Source organism: Branchiostoma belcheri, unplaced genomic scaffold, assembly GCF_001625305.1.
Source record: "Branchiostoma belcheri isolate BF01 breed outbred unplaced genomic scaffold, Haploidv18h27 scaffold64, whole genome shotgun sequence".
NCBI classification, from domain to species: domain Eukaryota; kingdom Metazoa; phylum Chordata; class Leptocardii; order Amphioxiformes; family Branchiostomatidae; genus Branchiostoma; species Branchiostoma belcheri.
In genome coordinates, this window is record NW_017804287.1 from 1,358,694 (window position 1) to 1,377,540 (window position 18,847).

The following is an 18,847-nucleotide window of genomic DNA, read 5'->3' on the forward strand; positions in this document are numbered from 1 at the left end:
TGGGAAAGAGGCTGGGCATGAGTATATTTGCCATCTAGGGGCAGTGGGGGAGGCTAGACAGCAGTATATTTGCTGCTTGTAGGAGGAAGGCGAGGGAGGCTGGGCTCATTCATCGTGTATGTGTGTGTGTGTGTGTGTGTGTGTGTGTGTGTGTAAGTGTGTGGGAAGGGGGGGTAGGGTTGAGGAAAATTCGGCATTTTTGTGTTAGGGTTGGGGAGGGGGCATCATTATATTTGTTGTACACACCTTTCTATAGGTCATGTGCTATATGTTGGATTTCTAACCCCCAAAGGTTCAGTTGTGTCCTGATACGGACCCTGCCCTGCCTGATCATTACCACTCATCATTGCAGTAGCTGTAGCTGTAGCTGTAGGTTTTGTGTACAACTTTGTATTGGCCTGAGACTTAACCCCACCTTTATACAGGCTTTGTGGATTTTTCTGTGGAGCGGATGGACGGACGTTATATGCTGGATTTGTAGCATCTAAGGGTTTGGACTCGCCCTGCCCTTTTTGATCATGTTGGTTCATATTTTCGTACTGGTGATCAGGGTCACAAGTTACTGGTGTTTTTGGACAGGTGTCAGTGATAGCCTGAGACTGACCTTGTCCTGTCTGATGGCGTTGGTCTATATCTTCATATTGGTGATTTGCAATGGCCTGAGACTGTCCTGCCTGATCATGTTGGTCTATATCTTCATACTGGTTATCATGGTCACTCGCCACTACAGCTGTGGTGTTTGTGTTAGTTACAATAGCTGTAGGATTTGGGCCTGAAGGAAGATTTCTGATCTTTCTCTTCCACCTGATGATGAAAAAGATACTGCAAAAAAGAACAATGCTAGCGAATGCACCACAGGTAAAGCCTATGGTAACAGATAGTGGTATCAGGTAACTTGGAGTAGATCTAAGGAAGCTGTCTAAAAGAATGACAAGATATGTAGCAGGTGGTTCTTTCATTGTGTCTACATAATGCGCTGTTGAGTCAGCATTGCTTTTGAAGTACCAGTGGTAATGTGAAGAAATGGTGGTGCCGTTGTAACAAACTACAGGAATTACAAGGGTTGTAGTAGGTGTTTCTTTCGTTATGCCTGCATGATACGCTCTTGAGTCAGCATTGGTTTTGAAGAACCAGTGGTAATGTGAAGAAATTGTGGTGCCGTTGTAACAGTTCTGAGCTCTTTCGAGTTGTTTATCGAGGGGCCGTGTGTCAGATGTGGAGCCTACTGAAGATACTGTTGGTTTAGCATTTTTGCTCTCTGTGTTGCCAAATGAAGAAGACGTTGCCACTACAGCAGAAGTGAATGAGGTATGAATACTAGAAGACAATATTGATTCTGTGGTCTTAAGACATATCAGGTCATCAGGATTAATTTCTTTGAGCTTTTGTCCAAAGAGGTTGGCAGGTGTCTCACAGGTTATCCGCTTTTCGAACCAAACAGACCCAGTCATTTTGAGCCTAAAGGGACGCATGCTACAGTCACAATGCAAGGGGTTTTTGGTAGTGCGTACCCATCCAATGGCTACGAACATGTCATAAGTATACAGGGGAAGGATAGATATTCGGTTTGACTCTAGACGCAAAGATTTGAGCTTGGGTGTATTAGTGAAAGTACCTGGCTGGATGGAAGTTATCAGGTTGGAGGAGAGGTACAAGGTATAGAGTTTTGGTAGATTAGAAAATGTACCTGACTGGATGGAAGTTATTTGGTTGGAGGAGAGGTACAAGGTACGATTAGATGTACTGACTCGATGGCTTGGTAGGTTAGAAAATGTGCCTGGCTGGATGGAAGTTATTTGGTTTGACCTCATGTACAATGAATAGAGTTTGAGTAATTTGGAGAATGCATCTGGATGGATGCAATGTATTCGGTTTCTATCCAAATGCAACTTTTGAAGGCCACGAAGATTGTAGAATGCACCACTCGGGAGGTGTGTTATGGAGTTTGACGTCAGGTGCAATGAATGAAGTCTGGGTAATTTGGAGAATGCATTTGGATCGATGGAATTTATTCGGTTTCTATCCAAATATAACTCTTGAAGATCGTGAAGATTGGAGAATGCACCACTCGGGAGTTGTGTTATGGAGTTTGAAGACATATTGATGAAGTCTATATCATGGTTTGAGAACGCACCAGACGTAATGATATGTATTCTGTTTTCGGACAGGTATAAGTAACCTAGATGAGGTACACTGGAGAATGCGTTTGGAGGAATGCTAGTTATCCGATTTTGTGTTAAATCCAGGTAAACGGTCGACTTTGGGAGTTTCTGGGGGATACTTGAGTAGCCCTGCCTATAGTAATTGCAGCAAAATTGGGTTCGTCTGTAGATTCTGAATGTATATTTTGCAGTTTTCACGAGTGGCTTTTAAACAGCCGCGTCCAGCTCCTGGCATGTTGAGTTCCGTCAGGATGACGAGAAGGAGAATCAGCACGTGTCCCAGCTTTTCTCCCATGTTGTCCTGCCAACTAAACACAACATTCGGGTGTAGGAATTTATCCACCCAAGTATGCGGCTACCTCCCATTTCACTCTGCTTCTTGCCATTCATATGTTTACATGTCAGTATGTTTTTAGTGGCTAGGAGAGGGGGGGGGGCAAATGTGAAGGATATCATAACATTCACGTATTGTCATGAATGTGTAACCATAATGTTTTCACGTTATATAATGTTTAAATCATTTTTTTACATTTTATTGTCTGGTGTGGCATTTTATCTAAGGCTACATATGTGTTTCGCCATCCTGTTATTTTTCGAAAACAATAAGCAATTAACATAGACTATAAACATATTTTCATAATTTTCATACACTGATTGCAGAAACGTTTTCAACATTTTCCTTTATATGTAAGCATACGTACCTGTATAATACACAGCAAGTTTCTGGGAAGATGGAAAAGTCCTTGTGGTAAGGTTTTTACATTCGTTTCGAGACTTCATGTATGAAGGGACCCTCTCGCTCTTGGGAAGCAGATGTACATGTGCACACATAATGTACTTCTTTTTCCTAGAGAGCCGACTTGCCTAATAGGCTGATTCAAACTTACCTTTCACTGAAGTTTGAGTTTAGTCTTCAGTTGGCACTTTCTGGGAAGGTAGTTACGTTTACTTAGTTACCAACAAAGTATTTTTTGGCCTCAATGTTTCTGTTCGTCTCGTAGGAAACCAGCTGCCACAGTAGCTGATCCGCAATGCAGTGTGACAAACAGTTTTATTCATATGATGGTGTTAATTGTCTGGAGCTGGGATTTTGGATACATGATTCTATAATGTCGAATGACGTGGTTTGTTCTTTGCTTGAAATTTCACAGAATGCATTGCATTGTTCAGTTGCCACCGTCTAAACAGGACGTTAATTGCAAACATGGTCTTTCCGTGCCCTTTGTGCCGTTGTGCGTGCAAAATAAATTACTGCTTTAGACGCTTCTCCGCATTTATTATATATATGGTGGTTGTTTATTACCTGAAGCTGGATATTTAAATTTGTCTGTTTCCACTGTTTATTTTTTATATAGATCAGCGACAAAAACGATAACATCAGAACAAGATTATAACTTTTAATAATCAATGCCTCATGATATACGTAATCAACAACAGCTGATTTTTCTTGTCTCTTCCCTTTCTTTATTTCTTATAAACGGCGACAAAAATTATGCCATCAGTACGAAATAATCACTTCTTTTAAGTATCTGCCTCATGATATATATAATCACATTATGACTTTTCTTGGGGTACCATTCTAGTATATAATTCTGCATTTCCATTCACCGTCACATGGCTTTACTATCAAAAAGAAATAAAACTAATCAGAAATGATAAAACCATGTCAAGGGTGTAAATACAGAAACGCGTAAGCAAGTCTCTGACATGCATTGGACTTAACTTTATTTTTGGTCAACCTTTCTTGATGTAATTTTCGTCGAACATAAGCAATAAAAATACAAAACAATGTTCAATGAACAGTAGAGATTTGGTATCAAGGAATCAGCATGTCAAAATCGCTATCATAACCTTTTGAGTGAATACGAACAAAAATTATCGTACATTGTTCTTTATCAATTCATATCATATTCACATTTCATATTAGGGCAGTTTCTCTAGACTTGGTACTTGAAACTCGGGATAGCATTACAAGGGATAGGCTTGTCTCGACAACGATGGCATAGCTCCCGGCGGTGCAGCTTTCGTGAGTTGGGCTCGCCCTGGTTGTACTGCCTGGCCATGTCCGCACGGGGGCGCTGCGTACACTTGCACGGAGACCCTCGGCAGCGACCACAGTAGAGACCCTCCACAAAATACGGGTTGATAGCGTTCTGGCATAGGCGGCAGTCCTGCTTGAAATATACCTGTGCATATGAGACATTGAAAAGCCATCAGACAGTTAATTTTAAAATAATGCCTCTATTGACGAACGTTATAATTAATAGAACAAAATAGCTAATATCTAATCCAAAGTCTCTTGTTTACTTGTTGGACTGTTTTATATGTTTTGTGACTGCAGTAACATGCAAAAGGAAAAGTGCCTAATACAAACAAATTAATCTAGGGGATTCATCAATGCATCATTTATATCAATGTGTCAATCGTAAAAGGTCATGCTATATGATTTGTAAAACTGATAATTACCACGCCATGATTGGTAGAGCTGCTAATCAAGTTGTACCGTCAGTATTTACCTTATCCGTCCCTGCCACACACCACACGTACGCGCTCTCCCAGCGCCAGTCACAGTTGTGGCAGTGGAAGTATCCGTACTTCTGCTCAAAGAACAGCCGTTTGCGCTCCCGTCTTGGCTTCTTATTCTCGCCGGTAGCGTCTTCGTCTTGACTGGTACAGTCGTCCTGTTATTGGGATAAACGGGTTAACCGTTAGAATTGCCCCCTATTGTAAACACTTCATGTCCAGCCCATAGTTGTGTTTTGTATACGTCTTAAGCCAGGTTGATTTAATTTGATTACATGGATGGCATCATCCTCTGGGAAAAAGTTGCCTTCATATCATTATCAAATCTACGTGACCATGAAGATTTAACAAATGATAAAACGTATGGTATGGTAAATAACACTCATCTTCACATTTTCCGCTTTTCCCTTGGAATTGACTTCGGTATTCTACGACATTCTACACTTAACGTTACATCATAACTTACTTAACGTGTAAAGCTAAAGAAACTATGAAAATTGTACGATTCGAATTCTGCATATTAGCGCACGACTGACAATCAAAGGTAGTCCATTACTCAACATTAACATGTGTATGTGTTATATTGTATATGCTAATATTTAGAACATAACCTACCCTGTGTTCGGTGGATCCAGTAGAGGACTCTGAGAACAGGCGGCGCCCAGACCTCTCCGTACGTCCTGTGTCCCCTGCAACCCCTTTCACGTCCTCCGGTGATGCCGTGGGGGTCTCCTCTCTCGTGGTCTCTTCTTTCGCCTCCGTTTCTTTACCTTCTTCAAGATTGTCGACGGCCTCTTGTCGTTTCTTCTGCTTGGATCGTCGAGTGCGCGTCCTCTGGGGTTTTGGCATTGGACGCTCATCCTGATGCTGATCTGATGGCTGGTCGGTAGATGGCGCTTTTGCTTCGTCGACATTTTCCCCATCACCCGTTGTCGTACCGATCTGGTCGGTTCCGGACTCGCTGGTGACGGAGTACGTCTCGTCAAAAGGCACGGTTTCGTACGTTTCATCGAAAGGCGCCTGCGGGTCGGTTTTCTTCTTACGGCGGCGAGGGCGAGACTTCTGTTGACCCTCCTCGGCGGGGCCCTTTCCGGGATCCGGCGGGGCCGAGTTACGTCGTCTGCGGCGGCGACGCCGACCACCACCCCGGCCGGGTGTCTCGTCTGGCTCGGAGCATTCTTGCACGGGAGAGAGCGCGGATACCCTCAGAGTTGGTCGCTGAGGGTTCTTGTATCTTGTCCCCCACACCACCGCAGACTTTGGTGGAGGAGGCGGCCAGTTATCCGGGGTTTGTACCCCTTTTTCTGGCAGGGGAAACTGCGTGCCTCTCTCCGGCATGGCTGCCGCCACGAGTGTCCCCCACAGGCCAGAATCAATGCCGTGAATCCAAACTGCACCTGCATGGTTTCAACGCGCCATTTCATTGGACAGAAGCCAACCAATAGGCGTCAAGAAGTTTAACCATATCAACGTAGCAACCAATCACAACCCTGCCTGAAACATGTAGCTCTCAAATACCAAATATGGATAACAACGATAAGGGGTACGTAGAGGAATATTAATGAATAGCTTTACAAAAAGGCGAAAGCCAAGCCGAAATTTTTTTTCCAAAAGTTTATTTTTCAGTCTTTATCACACGGTACGTGACAGAAGGTAAGTTAAACATGTTTCTAGACAACTGTGTGACAATTGTAAATATTTTTATCTCTCTCTTGGAAATAGCCAAAACATTTTATATTCATTTTAAACATTTGTAGAGACAGACATGTATGAGGTTCACTGCTGAGAAAATCAAAATTATATTAAATTTCATGGAATATAATTCATCTTCAACTGTTATAATGTGTCAAAACTTAACCAAGAATCGTCATTGTCATTGTTAACACAAGATCTTTAGTCAACAGACTCAACGCTGTTGTTTACTTGCATTGTTTGTTGAAAACACTTTCAAAACAAACAGTAAAAGGTTTATGTCTGATGATACTTAAACTTGAATACATTAGCTAGATAATGAATGTATAGTTGTCACTGGTGCCAGTCTGAAGTGCATTTCATTCCATAGTCACAGTTTGAGAAATTTAAACAGGAGCAGACTAAGCTTTGGTGAACTAGACTTAAAATCGAAAACAGAAAATCAAAAAGCTTTCTCTTTCAATAAAGTTGAACTGAATTAATAGGTCAGGTACAATAAGTGTGTTTATTGGCGCGTCTTTTAATAAACCATCAAATGTACACAGTAAAGAAGACTATTGTAATATTGTATACTCAGCCACCAAGGATAATTTAAGGCCACAAATCACAGCACTATACAGCACTCAAAGCTATAATGGCAAACAGAGTACAATGGTATACCAACGGTCCTCTGGCCTGTATACAGAATTGTATACAGAAATGTAAACATCATACACATTCAGTTTATCTTTACATTACCGGTTTATCATATTGTATTGTTGGCTTATGGTGTGATATGATAAGAAATTTCATTCAGCATTTCAGGCAAAGGGTTCTAAAACAAATCTGGTGTGGTTAAAATGTCCTATTTTGCTAACTGTAGCTGATTTCTAGGCCTGTAGTTCTTTCATCCTGTTGAGAGCGCTGCCTGCTTTGAACCACTCGATCTGTCCCTCGTTGAAGGTGTGGTTGAGCAGGATGATGTCCTGGCTGCCGTCCGCGTGCTTCAGAACACACTCCACTTGCTGCAAGGACGAGATACAGAAAAGGTTTACGATACATCGCGTAAACAAGCCTTGTAAAATGCATTGCACTAAACTTCTAATCTCCAAGCAGATCTTTTGGTGGGGGTACCGGTAAGACAGTATCAAATTGGCCAGTCTGTATCCATTTCCCCACCGAAGTGGGAAATGGATACAGACTGGCCAATTTGATACTGTCTTACCCCCACCAAAAGATCTGCTTGGAGATTACTAAACTTCATGAAAACACTTCTTTGGAAACAAGAAATCAGGTATTTTAGATTTCTGGGAAGTATTCTGGGTTTTCATGACTTTCAAGTTCACCCCATTTCCTGTGTCTGATCTTGTGATCTCCTGTCGTTGTGCCTATCAATCTTCCCCGACCCATGTGCTGTCAACCTATTCTCAAGTTCACCCCATTTCCTCTGTCTGAACTTTTGACCTGTCATTCTGCCTGTCAATCTTTTCCCAACCCATGTGCTGTCAACCCAGAGCCCAGTCACCAGAAACAATAGATTTCTTATCCAGTGTTCAGAGATACATGTAGAGGTGAAATCTTACCGATCCTGGCGCCAAGCCGTCGAGCCCCAGAAGGGAGATTCTGTCGCTTGGTTGGACCTTATCGTAGTCGGCAGGGTTTGCAAAAGTAAGTGGAAGCATGCCTTGCTTCTTCAGATTGGTTTCTGTCGAGAGAAAAAAAATTGGCACAAAATGAGATTGTGCTGTATTTGTGAGCTGCAAAATTCTATGCATCTAAACACTAACACTATACAGTTTAGGGCTGGCTAAATTCTAGTTGAATATGCAGGTTAGTGCAGGTAAATTGGAGCGTAAAATCTACTTCTTCGCAAAGCAGTGCACCTACACAGAAAAAAATACAGAAAATTCCATGTGTTAAACTGTAAGTTGATGTACAAGTCTTAGCGTTGGCGTACCGTGAATACGTGCAAAGCTCTTGACGATGATGGCGCGGCCCCCGAGGTGCCTGGGCTCCAGCGCGGCGTGCTCTCTGCTGCTGCCCTCACCGTAGTTCTCATCTCCCACTACCACCCACTTCAGACCATGTGCCTATGGAGAAAACAAAAAAAAGCTCTCTTTCACCTAAGTCAAGTTACAACAATGGGGTCTGCTAGGGATTCAAACCCAGAACCACCTTTCTGTCAGCTTATTGTCTAAAAATTATATTTCACCAAAACAAGAGACAATTGTTGCCTGTTTCCATTACCTTGTAATGTCTAGCAGCGTCAGGGACGCCTCCCCAGTTTCCTGTTAACACGTTCTCCACATTGTTGGCTTCTCCATTCACAATGTTGATGGCTCTGAAATAAACACAAGGAACACATTCTTTTCAACCACAAACAGAAACTCACATCTCTAGAAAACTTTATCTAAGTGATAAATATTCTGTGTCCATTCATTTTCTGGTCAACAATAGAATGCAGGGCTTAATGTATTTTGTTAACCCAAAATTGGAGCTGTGCACCTAAATTTCAATTGAGGGCGTACCTATGAAACTAGATATCTGTGTAGCATCTCGCATGTACATGTAAAGGTACACCATATTCTTGAAATTTAAAAGCATAAGAAAAACTGTGAAAAGTTGCACTTCTTCTTTAGAATTTTTAATCTTAGCTCTATAATTTCAGAGTCAAGCCATCAAGAGATGCAGTAAGTGCTGTAATTAGGTCTTGCTGAAATTCTACTTTATTTTATCTTGAGGTTGGATACACCTGAAATGTCCTGAATGAATTTGTAGCCCTGGTATGTTTGTCCATTTTTTCACTCACCCGATGAAACAGTTGTTGGAGATGTTGTCCAGATGTCCACGGTACTTGAGCCAGGGGCCGGCCGCACTGATGTGGTCAGTAGTACACTTGCCCCTTACCTTGGGGGGAGGGGGTCAACTTTCGTAAGAATAAAACTACAGCACAAACCACAATAATATCATATCCTGATGCACTGTAAATAAGATAATTTTAAATTTCTACTTTAAATACATGTACATTATGTATTCCCTATTATTTGTAACAGCTGAATGCTTTATTTTGTTTTACTATACGTATAACTAATATTGTGACTTCACTTAAGTTCCTTTTCGTATTCCTTTAAAGTTTCCTAGTAGACATTGTTGCAAGCATACAATCTTCTCCTTTTGGGAAAGACTTAATGCAGCCATACAAAGTGTTCATTTCCAGGTGCAATGATGTACTTTTCAACACATGCAGACTGGGACCTTCAACTTCATCCCATTTCCTTAGTCTGAACTTTTGACCTGCCATTCTGCCTGTCAATCTCCCCTCCCACCTACAAATAAATCAACCTATAATAAAACAATGTTCCAGACAGACAGACAGACCTTGATGAGTACAGCCATGTCCTCATGGTCCTTGCCGTCCCACTTGTCGAAGGGACTGAGCAGTTGGAGCCGGTCGCTCTTTGGATCCACGTCGACGGCCAGCGACGTGCCGTCCTGCGGAGGGTGCTGGTACGTGTCCTGCCCGGGGTCAAAGCCCTACAGGACAAGAAATCCAAGGTTTATGACTTCCGGGAAGTATGTGGGGTTTTTGTGTATGATTGGAACTGTGGAGGGGATGCATGATGTAAATCAATCAGGTATTACGCCACTGCAGACTTACAATTTTATGGGTGGTATTTGGGGTTTTTGTGAATGTACAATGTATACTTGGAACTGTGGAAAAGGTCTGGAGATCGTATGGTGTAAATCGATTGGGTATTACACCACTTCCTGAATTGCTCCAAATACAGCCCACTTTCATCCAGCTGGGTCACGTTCAGGTTTAATGTTCCTATTATATAAATTTCTATAATAATCATCCGTCAGAATCACCTCCCACCCACCATGCTATTGAAGCAATCATTATTAGGACACAAACTTACTCTGCTACTGAAAATACCCATAAATTAACAAGGTATTGATAGGAGAAATCAACCCATTGAAGGTATGCCTTAAATACTTCATTTCAGATGGCATTTACCTTTGCAGGTAGCTCATCCCCAAATGGGCTCTCCAGCTTAAACTTCTCACCTGAAAAGTGACACAAAAAACAACACATTAGCCTATATTTTGTGAAAACCGTCACAGATAATGTAAAAAGATTTGTTAAACAATTTTACAAACTTTCTAAAATTAAATGAGTTTATCATTAGAGAGAGAAATATCATTAAGTTTATACTTGGTAATCTTAATCTGAACTTTCTTCCACAATAACAGAACTGAGCCCCACATGGAAGGCTGAAATGTTTATAAATTATTTAGTCTTCCATACTGACCATTGGCACCAGTTAGTTCATCTGTCTCTGGGTTGAAATCCAGGGTGCCAGCTATGGACAGGGCCGTCACAATCTGTGAGCAGAGTTACAGAACAATCTCATTAATGATACAAAGTTGACAGTTGGCACATTTCTTGGGCTGTAGTGATGTGTGTAATGGGCCTGATGCTATTGGTAACTGCTTTTTACCTCCCCAACTGAAGTTAGGTACCTATTTACACCTGTGTGCGTGAGGAAAATGCCCTTTTCTGCGAATCAAACCTGTGACCTCTTCACTAGCCTAATCTTTTAGGCAATTGATGTCGCTAAAAACATAACCATATCCTTAATAAATTGAAATACAAGTGTAGGACAATAACAAAGCAGAATAGCTTATTGTTAGCACTAAAAACAAAAGTCAACACAGACCTCTGGAGATGTGACGAAGGCATGTGTAGCAGGGTTTGCGTCGTTGCGCCCGGTGAAGTTGCGGTTGTAGGACGTGACGATGGTGTTCTTCTCGCCCTTCTTGATGTCCTGCCTGTCCCACTGACCGATACACGGTCCACAGGCGTTGGCCAGGACTACACCTCCCATGTCCCTTAGTACTTCAGCCTATGGAAGCACACAAAATGTACAACTTTATAGTCTTCAGTTCAGTCTATCATTAGATAGCTTTAAACAATGTTTAGAGTTAGTTGTTCAAAGGTTAGGTAATGTTCAAGGTAAAACAAGTTGTTCCCTGTAATACAGCTAGCTGCCAACGTGCCTGTGAAGCTGGTGTGCTACGCCGAAGGCGGTTATACCGGCTATACCGATACAGATTCATCAAATCAGACAGGAGAAAAAAGGCTCTGCAGTTCTCCAAAAGCTGCACGGGGATCAAACCGATGTAACTTCAACCTTAGCCCCAAAACTCTGCCACCAAAAATCTTGACCATGGCATGTCCAGAACATGAGATATCAAAACCAAAAATTCTTTTGCAGTACTCACAGTTCTTGTCAAAGGTAAATACATGATGTATGTGAATAACTAACCAAATATAAAACAACTAATTTTCCTTTTATTTAATGTAAAATACTGTCATTAGCATTTCACAAGATTTTACTTACAATGCCGTCTCTCTCAATCGTTGCTCGGATCTGTTCTGAACCAGGAGTCACTGTAAACAACGACCTAAAAACAATATAACAATAATTTCGACCTGAAGTGAAATAATGAACGTTATGAAATACAGCAATTGTTACAATTTCAAATTCTAGAAAAGTGCTGAGAGGCAAAATTCTGTCAAATGAACACTGCTTCCAAAAAATGCAGGAAGTAGGGACAGACTATTCTGCTTAGAAATGACCCTTGGAGCAAACCAGAGCTAGACTAGGATGCAATAAAGGATTTTACTCCATTTTTATTTGTGTCCACCTACTTTGACTTGACTCCATGTGCTAAGGCCTGTTTGGCTATGCTGGCTGCCCGACCCATGTCCTCATAGCTACTGTTGGTGCAGCTTCCAATCAAACCTGGACAAAAATTTTAAAATAAATCAAAATCTTTAGTATAGTATACAAACTACATTACATCTGCATCTAGCGAAGGCAACATCATTCAATAACTCTTAATCAATACATTTAATGTACATTAATTATACCATTCTTATATACATGTAAGTGTACATGTACCTACATGTCCAGTGACTTACCGACTCTGATGTCCAGTGGCCAGCCGCTCTTCTTGGCTCTCTCTCCAACTTCAGCCACAGGTGTGGCCAGGTCAGGGGTGAACGGACCATTGATGTGGGGCTTCAGCTAGAAGGGTCAGATGTTTGAATTAAAAACACTTCATTTCTAACACAAATCATTAAACATACATATTGCAGCGAGGAAACCAAAGCTTTATCTTTTTCAAACAAGGAAAGTGGTTCTGGATACTTACTTCACTGAGATTGATCTCGATGAGTTGGTCATATTCACACCCTTCATCTGGTTTGAGATGCTCCGAGAATTCATCAGCAAGGTTAGAGATCTCTGTAAAAGTAAGATGATGTTATTCCTTACAATCTGCAAAAACCTTAACCAATCAAATTCAGGGTTCTTGACAGAATTTTTTCATAGCTGAATCAAGCTGTGCATTGAGTCCAAAGTAGGGTGTCTAGTATTCTCCCTGAAAAATTTTGAAACTCATGTATCTGTGATACATTTGCTGCTTTTTCAAGGACAACTTTTATGCTTTCCCTCTGTAATAGCTTCATTGAGGCCATTGTATTCCTTCCGTGATAGCTTCAAATCAAATTTTGATTTTTCAAACATTTAAGAAGGGTCACAGACTCACAGGGTTCTTTCCAAAAAGAAATGCCCCTTAGCTGGTTGGAAGACAGTGTGGGGGCTAAATCATGGCATAGGGGGTCCAAATCACAGCATAGGGGGCCCCTACACTAAAACAGCCTAGTGCAAGTGAGAACCCTGACAGTAATGCATATACATATGTATATAATAACAACTGTTGTAGAAGTCTTAGAGTTGTGATGAACAGGAAACACCACAAATCGTTATTTTATTTTCTCCAAACAAATAAAACCGTACCTTCCCGTCCGGTGGAGACGAGGTAGTCCTTCATACGCTTGTTGTACGGGAAGATGGAGGTCGTAGCGCCGATCTCAGCGCCCATGTTACAGATGGTTCCCATACCGGTACATGAGATGGAGTCCACGCCAGGACCGTGGTACTCTACGATGGCGCCCGTACCGCCCTTCACGGTCAGGATATCAGCCACCTTCAATATGACATCTATAACCATAAACATAGACATGTTCTAGGTAAGTTTGTAATACATGGCTAAAACACACAATCTACCGGGTAAGTTCATGTAGATGTATATTTCACTTTGAGGACTTGCATAAAACACTGTAAAAAATGCTTTCATTTCAAAATTGCAATGGTGATACAAGAATTGTTATAAATGGTATGAAATAAAAGTTATCGGTGAGAATTCATCAAAACTTTATTTTATAATAATTTGACATTTTGAGATAACAAATTCTGAAATTCTTATACAGTAAATTCAAGGAAAAGAAATGGTCACTTCACATATAAGCATGCAAGTACTATTACCTTTGGGTGAGGTCCATCCACTGATTTCACCTGTAAGTTTCACACCAATAACCTGGAAAACAAGAGTTAATGTTAATGTTAGTCCAAAATTTTCAAGTAGTATACATGTATATGTGTTCAGTAGTTACATAATTTATAGCTGTTAATAGTGTTATTATCAATACAATACAAGCCATGTAATAATACTAATATGGAAAATTGGGACTAAAAGATCCAAATAAAGGTATAAAAAAACCTACTCTAGACTAACCTTAGGACACTTGAGTTCCCATGGTATTCCCGCCATGACGTCTACAGCATCAGCACCCCCCACACCTACACACACACCTCCCAGGCCACCTGCACACAGGGAAAACTTGTTAGATCTCCAGCCATAATACTTCAGGTCCTACACTCATGTACTTAACCCCTAAGGGGCGCTATTTGGAGAATCAACAGTAAATACACATTATCATTGTTCTACAAGGCTGGAAATCACACCTGCATATGCAGGTTAGTGCAGGTAACATTGAGGCTGTGCAGGTATTTCTGATAACCTGCACCTAACCTGCACCAGTCCATGTACTGGCCAAGGGTTATATAATACAATAGATGTGGATTTTAATATGCTGCATTGACTTAGTACTAGTCAATCTATATGTGTATGAAGTGTAAAAAAAATCATTACAATGGTTTCTGAATAGTTTTTAGTCTGCTATACTAAATTCTAAGTTACGCAGGTTAAACTTGTCTGGTGCGGGAAATGTCAATGTTACCACCAGTATTCCAAGTTCAGATGGAGGAAAGAGAGGGCTCGGCCTTCTAATACCATAACCTAGACAGAGTGGATTAATGTAACATTATTCATTGCCCCTATGGCCTCAGGATGGTTTTTGAATTTTCATCTTTTTTCGAAGTCTACTGAGTAAAGTGTGACACAAAAGGAGGTAGACTGACCTCCGTTGGGGGTGTGGCTGTCTGTACCAATCAGCATGACCCCAGGAAAGGCGTAGTTCTCCAGTACGATCTGGTGGATAATCCCGCTGCCAGGCTTCCAGAAACCTACACCGTACTTTGCCGCTGCTGTCTGAAGGAAGTTGTACACCTCCTTGTTCAGGTCCTGCAAGAAGGGAAGATGTCAGTAATGAAGGAACGAAAGAACCAAAGGAGGAAAAGAAGGTCACAAGAGGTGAAAGAAGTATAAAGAGAAAAAGGAATGAATAAATATGGAAAGATAAAAGAATGAAGTTAAGAAGATACAATAAGGATGAAAAGAAGGAAAGATGGCAGAGAGGATGGAAGGAAGGAAGGATGGATGGAAGGGGGAGGGAGGTAAGTATGGAAAATGGGAGGGAGAGAATGAAGGAAGGAAAAAAGGATTGGAGGGCTTTTTTTCTATCTCGTCCCAATAATATTGTAAATGCTTTTGACCTTACTGTGTATCAACCCTATGTTTTTAGCAGTCCCAAATTAATCTGTCATTCGTTTTGAAAAATAAGACATTTTTACCATCTTGTTTTCTTTTTTTTTTTTTAATTGCATAAGACTTGGAGCCTGTGTTGTGACTTACCTTGGCACGGCTGAGATCCTTGTCTCCTCCAATCTGAGCCTCAATCAAGTGGTCACAGTGAATGGTGGAGGGGACCGCAACCTGATCAACATTGGAAGAACCAAACTTACATATACAACATGTCTTACTTTGCAACAAGAATTGGGGGATTTCAGTCTTACAGGAAGTATGTACTAGTAGTACTTGGCTTACTTAATTCCCACATGTCGACCTCTAACAACAAAAAAGACTTAGTGTGGCATCTGTAGCTAGTCATAAGTTTGTTCAAAGCACTTCGTCTTGTGAAATTAAAGTAGGCTCATACCTTTGGTAGACCACTTGAGATGAACTGTAGCATAGCCATCTATAAATAACAAACACAGATGTTAACATAAATGGAAAGAAAGGACTTGAGGATAAGATAGTGTAAAACGGTAATAGTTTCTTGTCTAAAGGATGATACTATTGAGATAATAGTCGGTAATCTTAAGGGTAGAATAAGAAGATGTACCTGGGCAGTGGCATCTTGCATGGCTACTCTGTCTGGCCGCAACTTCAGGTAGGATACACCTCTTTCAATGTCCTGGGATGGGAAATACAACAACACAGTTTGCACTCATTAGCACCACCTATCAACTCTTCCAGGTACTGCATGGTAGGATACATGTAGACTCTTGCAATGTACTACTCACTGAGTATGTAACACTGAGGAGAATGTCATAAATGGTAGGGTACTACTGAAGAGAAAGTCTATAAGTCTATAAAATGCTAATGACACTATGAGTTGTAATGGGTGTTTATCTTGTTTATTTATCTTGGTATGTAACTTGAAGTATTGTTGTTGTTGTTGTTGTTGTTGTTGTTGTACAAACCTGTTTGACTGGATCATCAAGATGCCCATACACAATCTTCTCTGCCAGTGTCATGGGGGCATCAAGTCTGCAATTGCAAGATACAAGATTTCAATATGTAATTAGACTTGGAAGGAGACATCGAAAAACAATAGCTTATAGGGATAGTACAAGCTCTGTACGCAATATTGCATTAGACTTGCTACAAAGGCGAAAACAAACTTTTTCTATATAACTGTCATGTATGTAATTGTGGAAAGGAAATGTATTTTCAGTTACATATTTACAAAGTTTAATCAGCACATGATCCACTTTCTCTGTTAAGTTTGGCTATAACATTTACATGTAGTTCACATCTCTTATCTATTTATGGCTTCACCAGACCACGAAGTGGTCTGGTGAAACCATATTGTTTTCTCTGATGTTTCTTCTCCTCCTTCTTCTTCTCCTGCCATTTTTTAAAATGGATTCAGCTTCTTCATTTTGGGGCCTAAGGATCTGAAATTTGGTATGGAGGTACAGTGGGCAAATACCCTTAGGCGTTTTTAAATTTTTGTGATACAGGCTTTTAGAATGGTTTTATTTGAGTTTTTTGGCTGTATTATAGCAAATGTATTACTGTGTCAGTGGGCAGTGTTAACCACATTTGGCATGAGTCATCACAATGGAATGCAGGGCATCAACCAATAGGCATGCAGCTTTCCTCTCTTCTTCTTGCTGATTGGCTGTTGGGATTTAACTTGATTAACACCTGCACAGACCATTTCCACCTGCACAGAGCATTTCTTGCTGATTGGCTGTTGGGATTTAACTTGATTAACACCTGCACAGACCATTTCCATACTGACAGTATGTCTGTATTCAAGTGTTTTGGTAGGTATTTCAAGCTTTCCTGCTCCAGCATTGGAATGCGGGGCATGAACGTTTTTTTTTTGAAAATCAACAGTTTGCATTATGCAATTAAAAATCCTAACCAATAATGTAGGGAATAGCTAGCCAACTGTTGTAGTCTTAGTTGTATGTTACTTCATATTATAGTTATATCAATGTAAAGCATTGTTTTCCCTTGTGTTTCTCATTCTTTCCCTGCCATGTCGTAAAATGTGGTGAAGCCATCGCTGTATTTGCTCCAAAGCAAATATTGGCCTTTCTAGTTATTCATGAATCTTCAGTTTGAGTAAAATGAAACACCTGTACACATACCTCTTCCGTACGATGTTGATTTTCTTGTCCAGCGTTTCATACTCGATGAATCTGTCTGGCTCAAAGCGGCTCATAGCCGCCTAGAAATAATGTGAGAAGAATCCATGAGATGCAATGTTTGAACTTTGAGGTGTGGCTAACGACTAGTAGTTAAGTAACTACTACTTACATGCCAAATGTCAGGCAGATCTATTATAAACGACCTTGATTTATAGGTGCAAAGACAGATCCCCAGAACAAGCTTTTTAAAAAAAAAGTTGTCCAAAGTATGAAAGTGTTATCTTTGCAAATAGCAACCCTTTGTTCAAGATCACTTTCCCTTTTCACTTTCACTCTGCAGGTTTATCTCACCTTCTGTGCCAGGGTACTGCTGGAGTGGAAGAACCGTGCGTAGCTGACATGTTCAGCCAGACGTTTGGCCTGTGGAAGGGAACAACAACCATTACAAAGATCATAAAACTATGTACAACAGTACCATGTAGTACATGTACATATAATTATACACCAAACATTTCAAATTGGAACTAAGAACAGAAATCAGCTTGGACATGGGCATCAGCTTCTACTAGTAGTACTAGTTAGTACGTTAGAATAGATCTTTATATATTTGGAAGAGTTTTAAGTTTGTACTTTGAAACCCTGGGCAAGCAGCTGGACAAGACATTTTTGACATAATTATCTAGCTTGCCCTGACTCAAATAGGCCATTGCAACTTCCATATGGAGTCAACAACACCAAGACAAGGCATACTTGAACTTCTCCAGTCCACAACAATACTAGTAACATTAGCCAAAACCATGTATCTGTTGACAGGATATTATTATTAATTATGATATACGACTCATGATTATGCAACTTTGCACCAATGTTGCAACAACTCAAGATGTACTCTAACTAATATTTTGCAGTTGGGGGCTTGAATGATACAAAATATGCATCTGTTTACTTAAGAAAATGGCGTTTTAAGGTGAACACTGTCTGTACGTGATTGTTAAATAAAATCATAATTTTATTCATGTACCTTTAACTTTTACTCGGTACTTTTCTGTACAGTTTTCCATATTTTTTTTGGTCAGTTCAACGTCACTTTGAACTTTTAACTACATGTTAAACGGCGACTTCAACTTGAAGAGCACAGACAAACCTTCAGGATTTATCAATACTCTTTCAATAGGTTATAGTTATTATAATTTGAAGCGTAAAGTCCAAACTTTTCACGTGAAAGTGCCCTCACCAAGGTCATATGGTACAGCTGACATTGCGGGCTATTTTCTACACCAGAGGGCAAACTATATTGAGTACTACTTTGTGAAAAGAAACAAAACTTGCAAAAGTGTACCTCCAAGCGTACAAAAACGATAAATGTTGAAGTTCTGAGGAAAAACACTCACCTGTCTGGACCCGAGTCGAAAGATGTACGCCATTCTGCTTCTTACAAAGATGGACGATAAAAAACGACTACCCACAATTCCGCTGTGGTCAAAGGTGACAATAACGGACTATACCACCTTT

At 40.6% G+C, this 18,847-nt stretch overlaps 2 protein-coding genes across 2 annotated transcripts; both read right to left on the reverse strand.

The window, feature by feature from the left end:
- Positions 1-3,539: 3,539 nt before the first annotated feature.
- Positions 3,540-6,067, reverse strand: LOC109483370 (ZAR1-like protein). Its single transcript, XM_019786375.1, has 3 exons — positions 5,301-6,067; positions 4,679-4,843; positions 3,540-4,348 (listed from the first exon to the last, which is right to left on the reverse strand). Exons 1-3 carry the CDS (start codon positions 6,021-6,023, stop codon positions 4,100-4,102), a joined length of 1,137 nt encoding a protein of 378 aa, XP_019641934.1. The 5' UTR covers positions 6,024-6,067; the 3' UTR covers positions 3,540-4,099.
- Positions 6,068-6,863: 796 nt separating this feature from the next.
- Positions 6,864-18,837, reverse strand: LOC109483347 (aconitate hydratase, mitochondrial-like). Its single transcript, XM_019786343.1, has 24 exons — positions 18,727-18,837; positions 17,687-17,755; positions 17,336-17,415; positions 16,154-16,220; positions 15,793-15,864; positions 15,607-15,645; positions 15,303-15,383; positions 14,690-14,852; positions 14,004-14,092; positions 13,754-13,805; positions 13,226-13,429; positions 12,579-12,670; positions 12,346-12,451; positions 12,073-12,166; positions 11,762-11,825; positions 11,078-11,263; positions 10,670-10,742; positions 10,375-10,424; positions 9,735-9,890; positions 9,166-9,263; positions 8,604-8,697; positions 8,314-8,446; positions 7,940-8,061; positions 6,864-7,381 (listed from the first exon to the last, which is right to left on the reverse strand). The coding sequence occupies exons 1-24, from the start codon at positions 18,757-18,759 to the stop codon at positions 7,247-7,249; spliced, it is 2,352 nt and encodes a 783-aa protein (XP_019641902.1). The 5' UTR covers positions 18,760-18,837; the 3' UTR covers positions 6,864-7,246.
- Between the last annotated feature and the right edge of the window lie 10 nt (positions 18,838-18,847).

What these genes read in the sequence shown, in the direction of transcription:
- LOC109483370 (XM_019786375.1), bottom strand. Translation starts at nt 6,023, where the DNA reads ATGCCGGAGAGAGGCACGCAGTTTCCCCTGCCAGAAAAAGGGGTACAA. An exon ending in CTGGATCCACCGAACACAGG is followed by an intron (nt 4,844 to 5,300) that starts GTAGGTTATGTT and finishes TCCCAATAACAG; the next exon opens with GACGACTGTACCAGTCAAGA. An exon ending in GTGTGGCAGGGACGGATAAG is followed by an intron (nt 4,349 to 4,678) that starts GTAAATACTGAC and finishes TCATATGCACAG; the next exon opens with GTATATTTCAAGCAGGACTG.
- LOC109483347 (XM_019786343.1), bottom strand. Translation starts at nt 18,759, where the DNA reads ATGGCGTACATCTTTCGACTCGGGTCCAGACAG. An exon ending in CAGCCACACCCCCAACGGAG is followed by an intron (nt 14,093 to 14,689) that starts GTCAGTCTACCT and finishes CCCTGTGTGCAG; the next exon opens with GTGGCCTGGGAGGTGTGTGT. An exon ending in ACATGGCTGTACTCATCAAG is followed by an intron (nt 9,264 to 9,734) that starts GTCTGTCTGTCT and finishes CCTCCCCCCAAG; the next exon opens with GTAAGGGGCAAGTGTACTAC.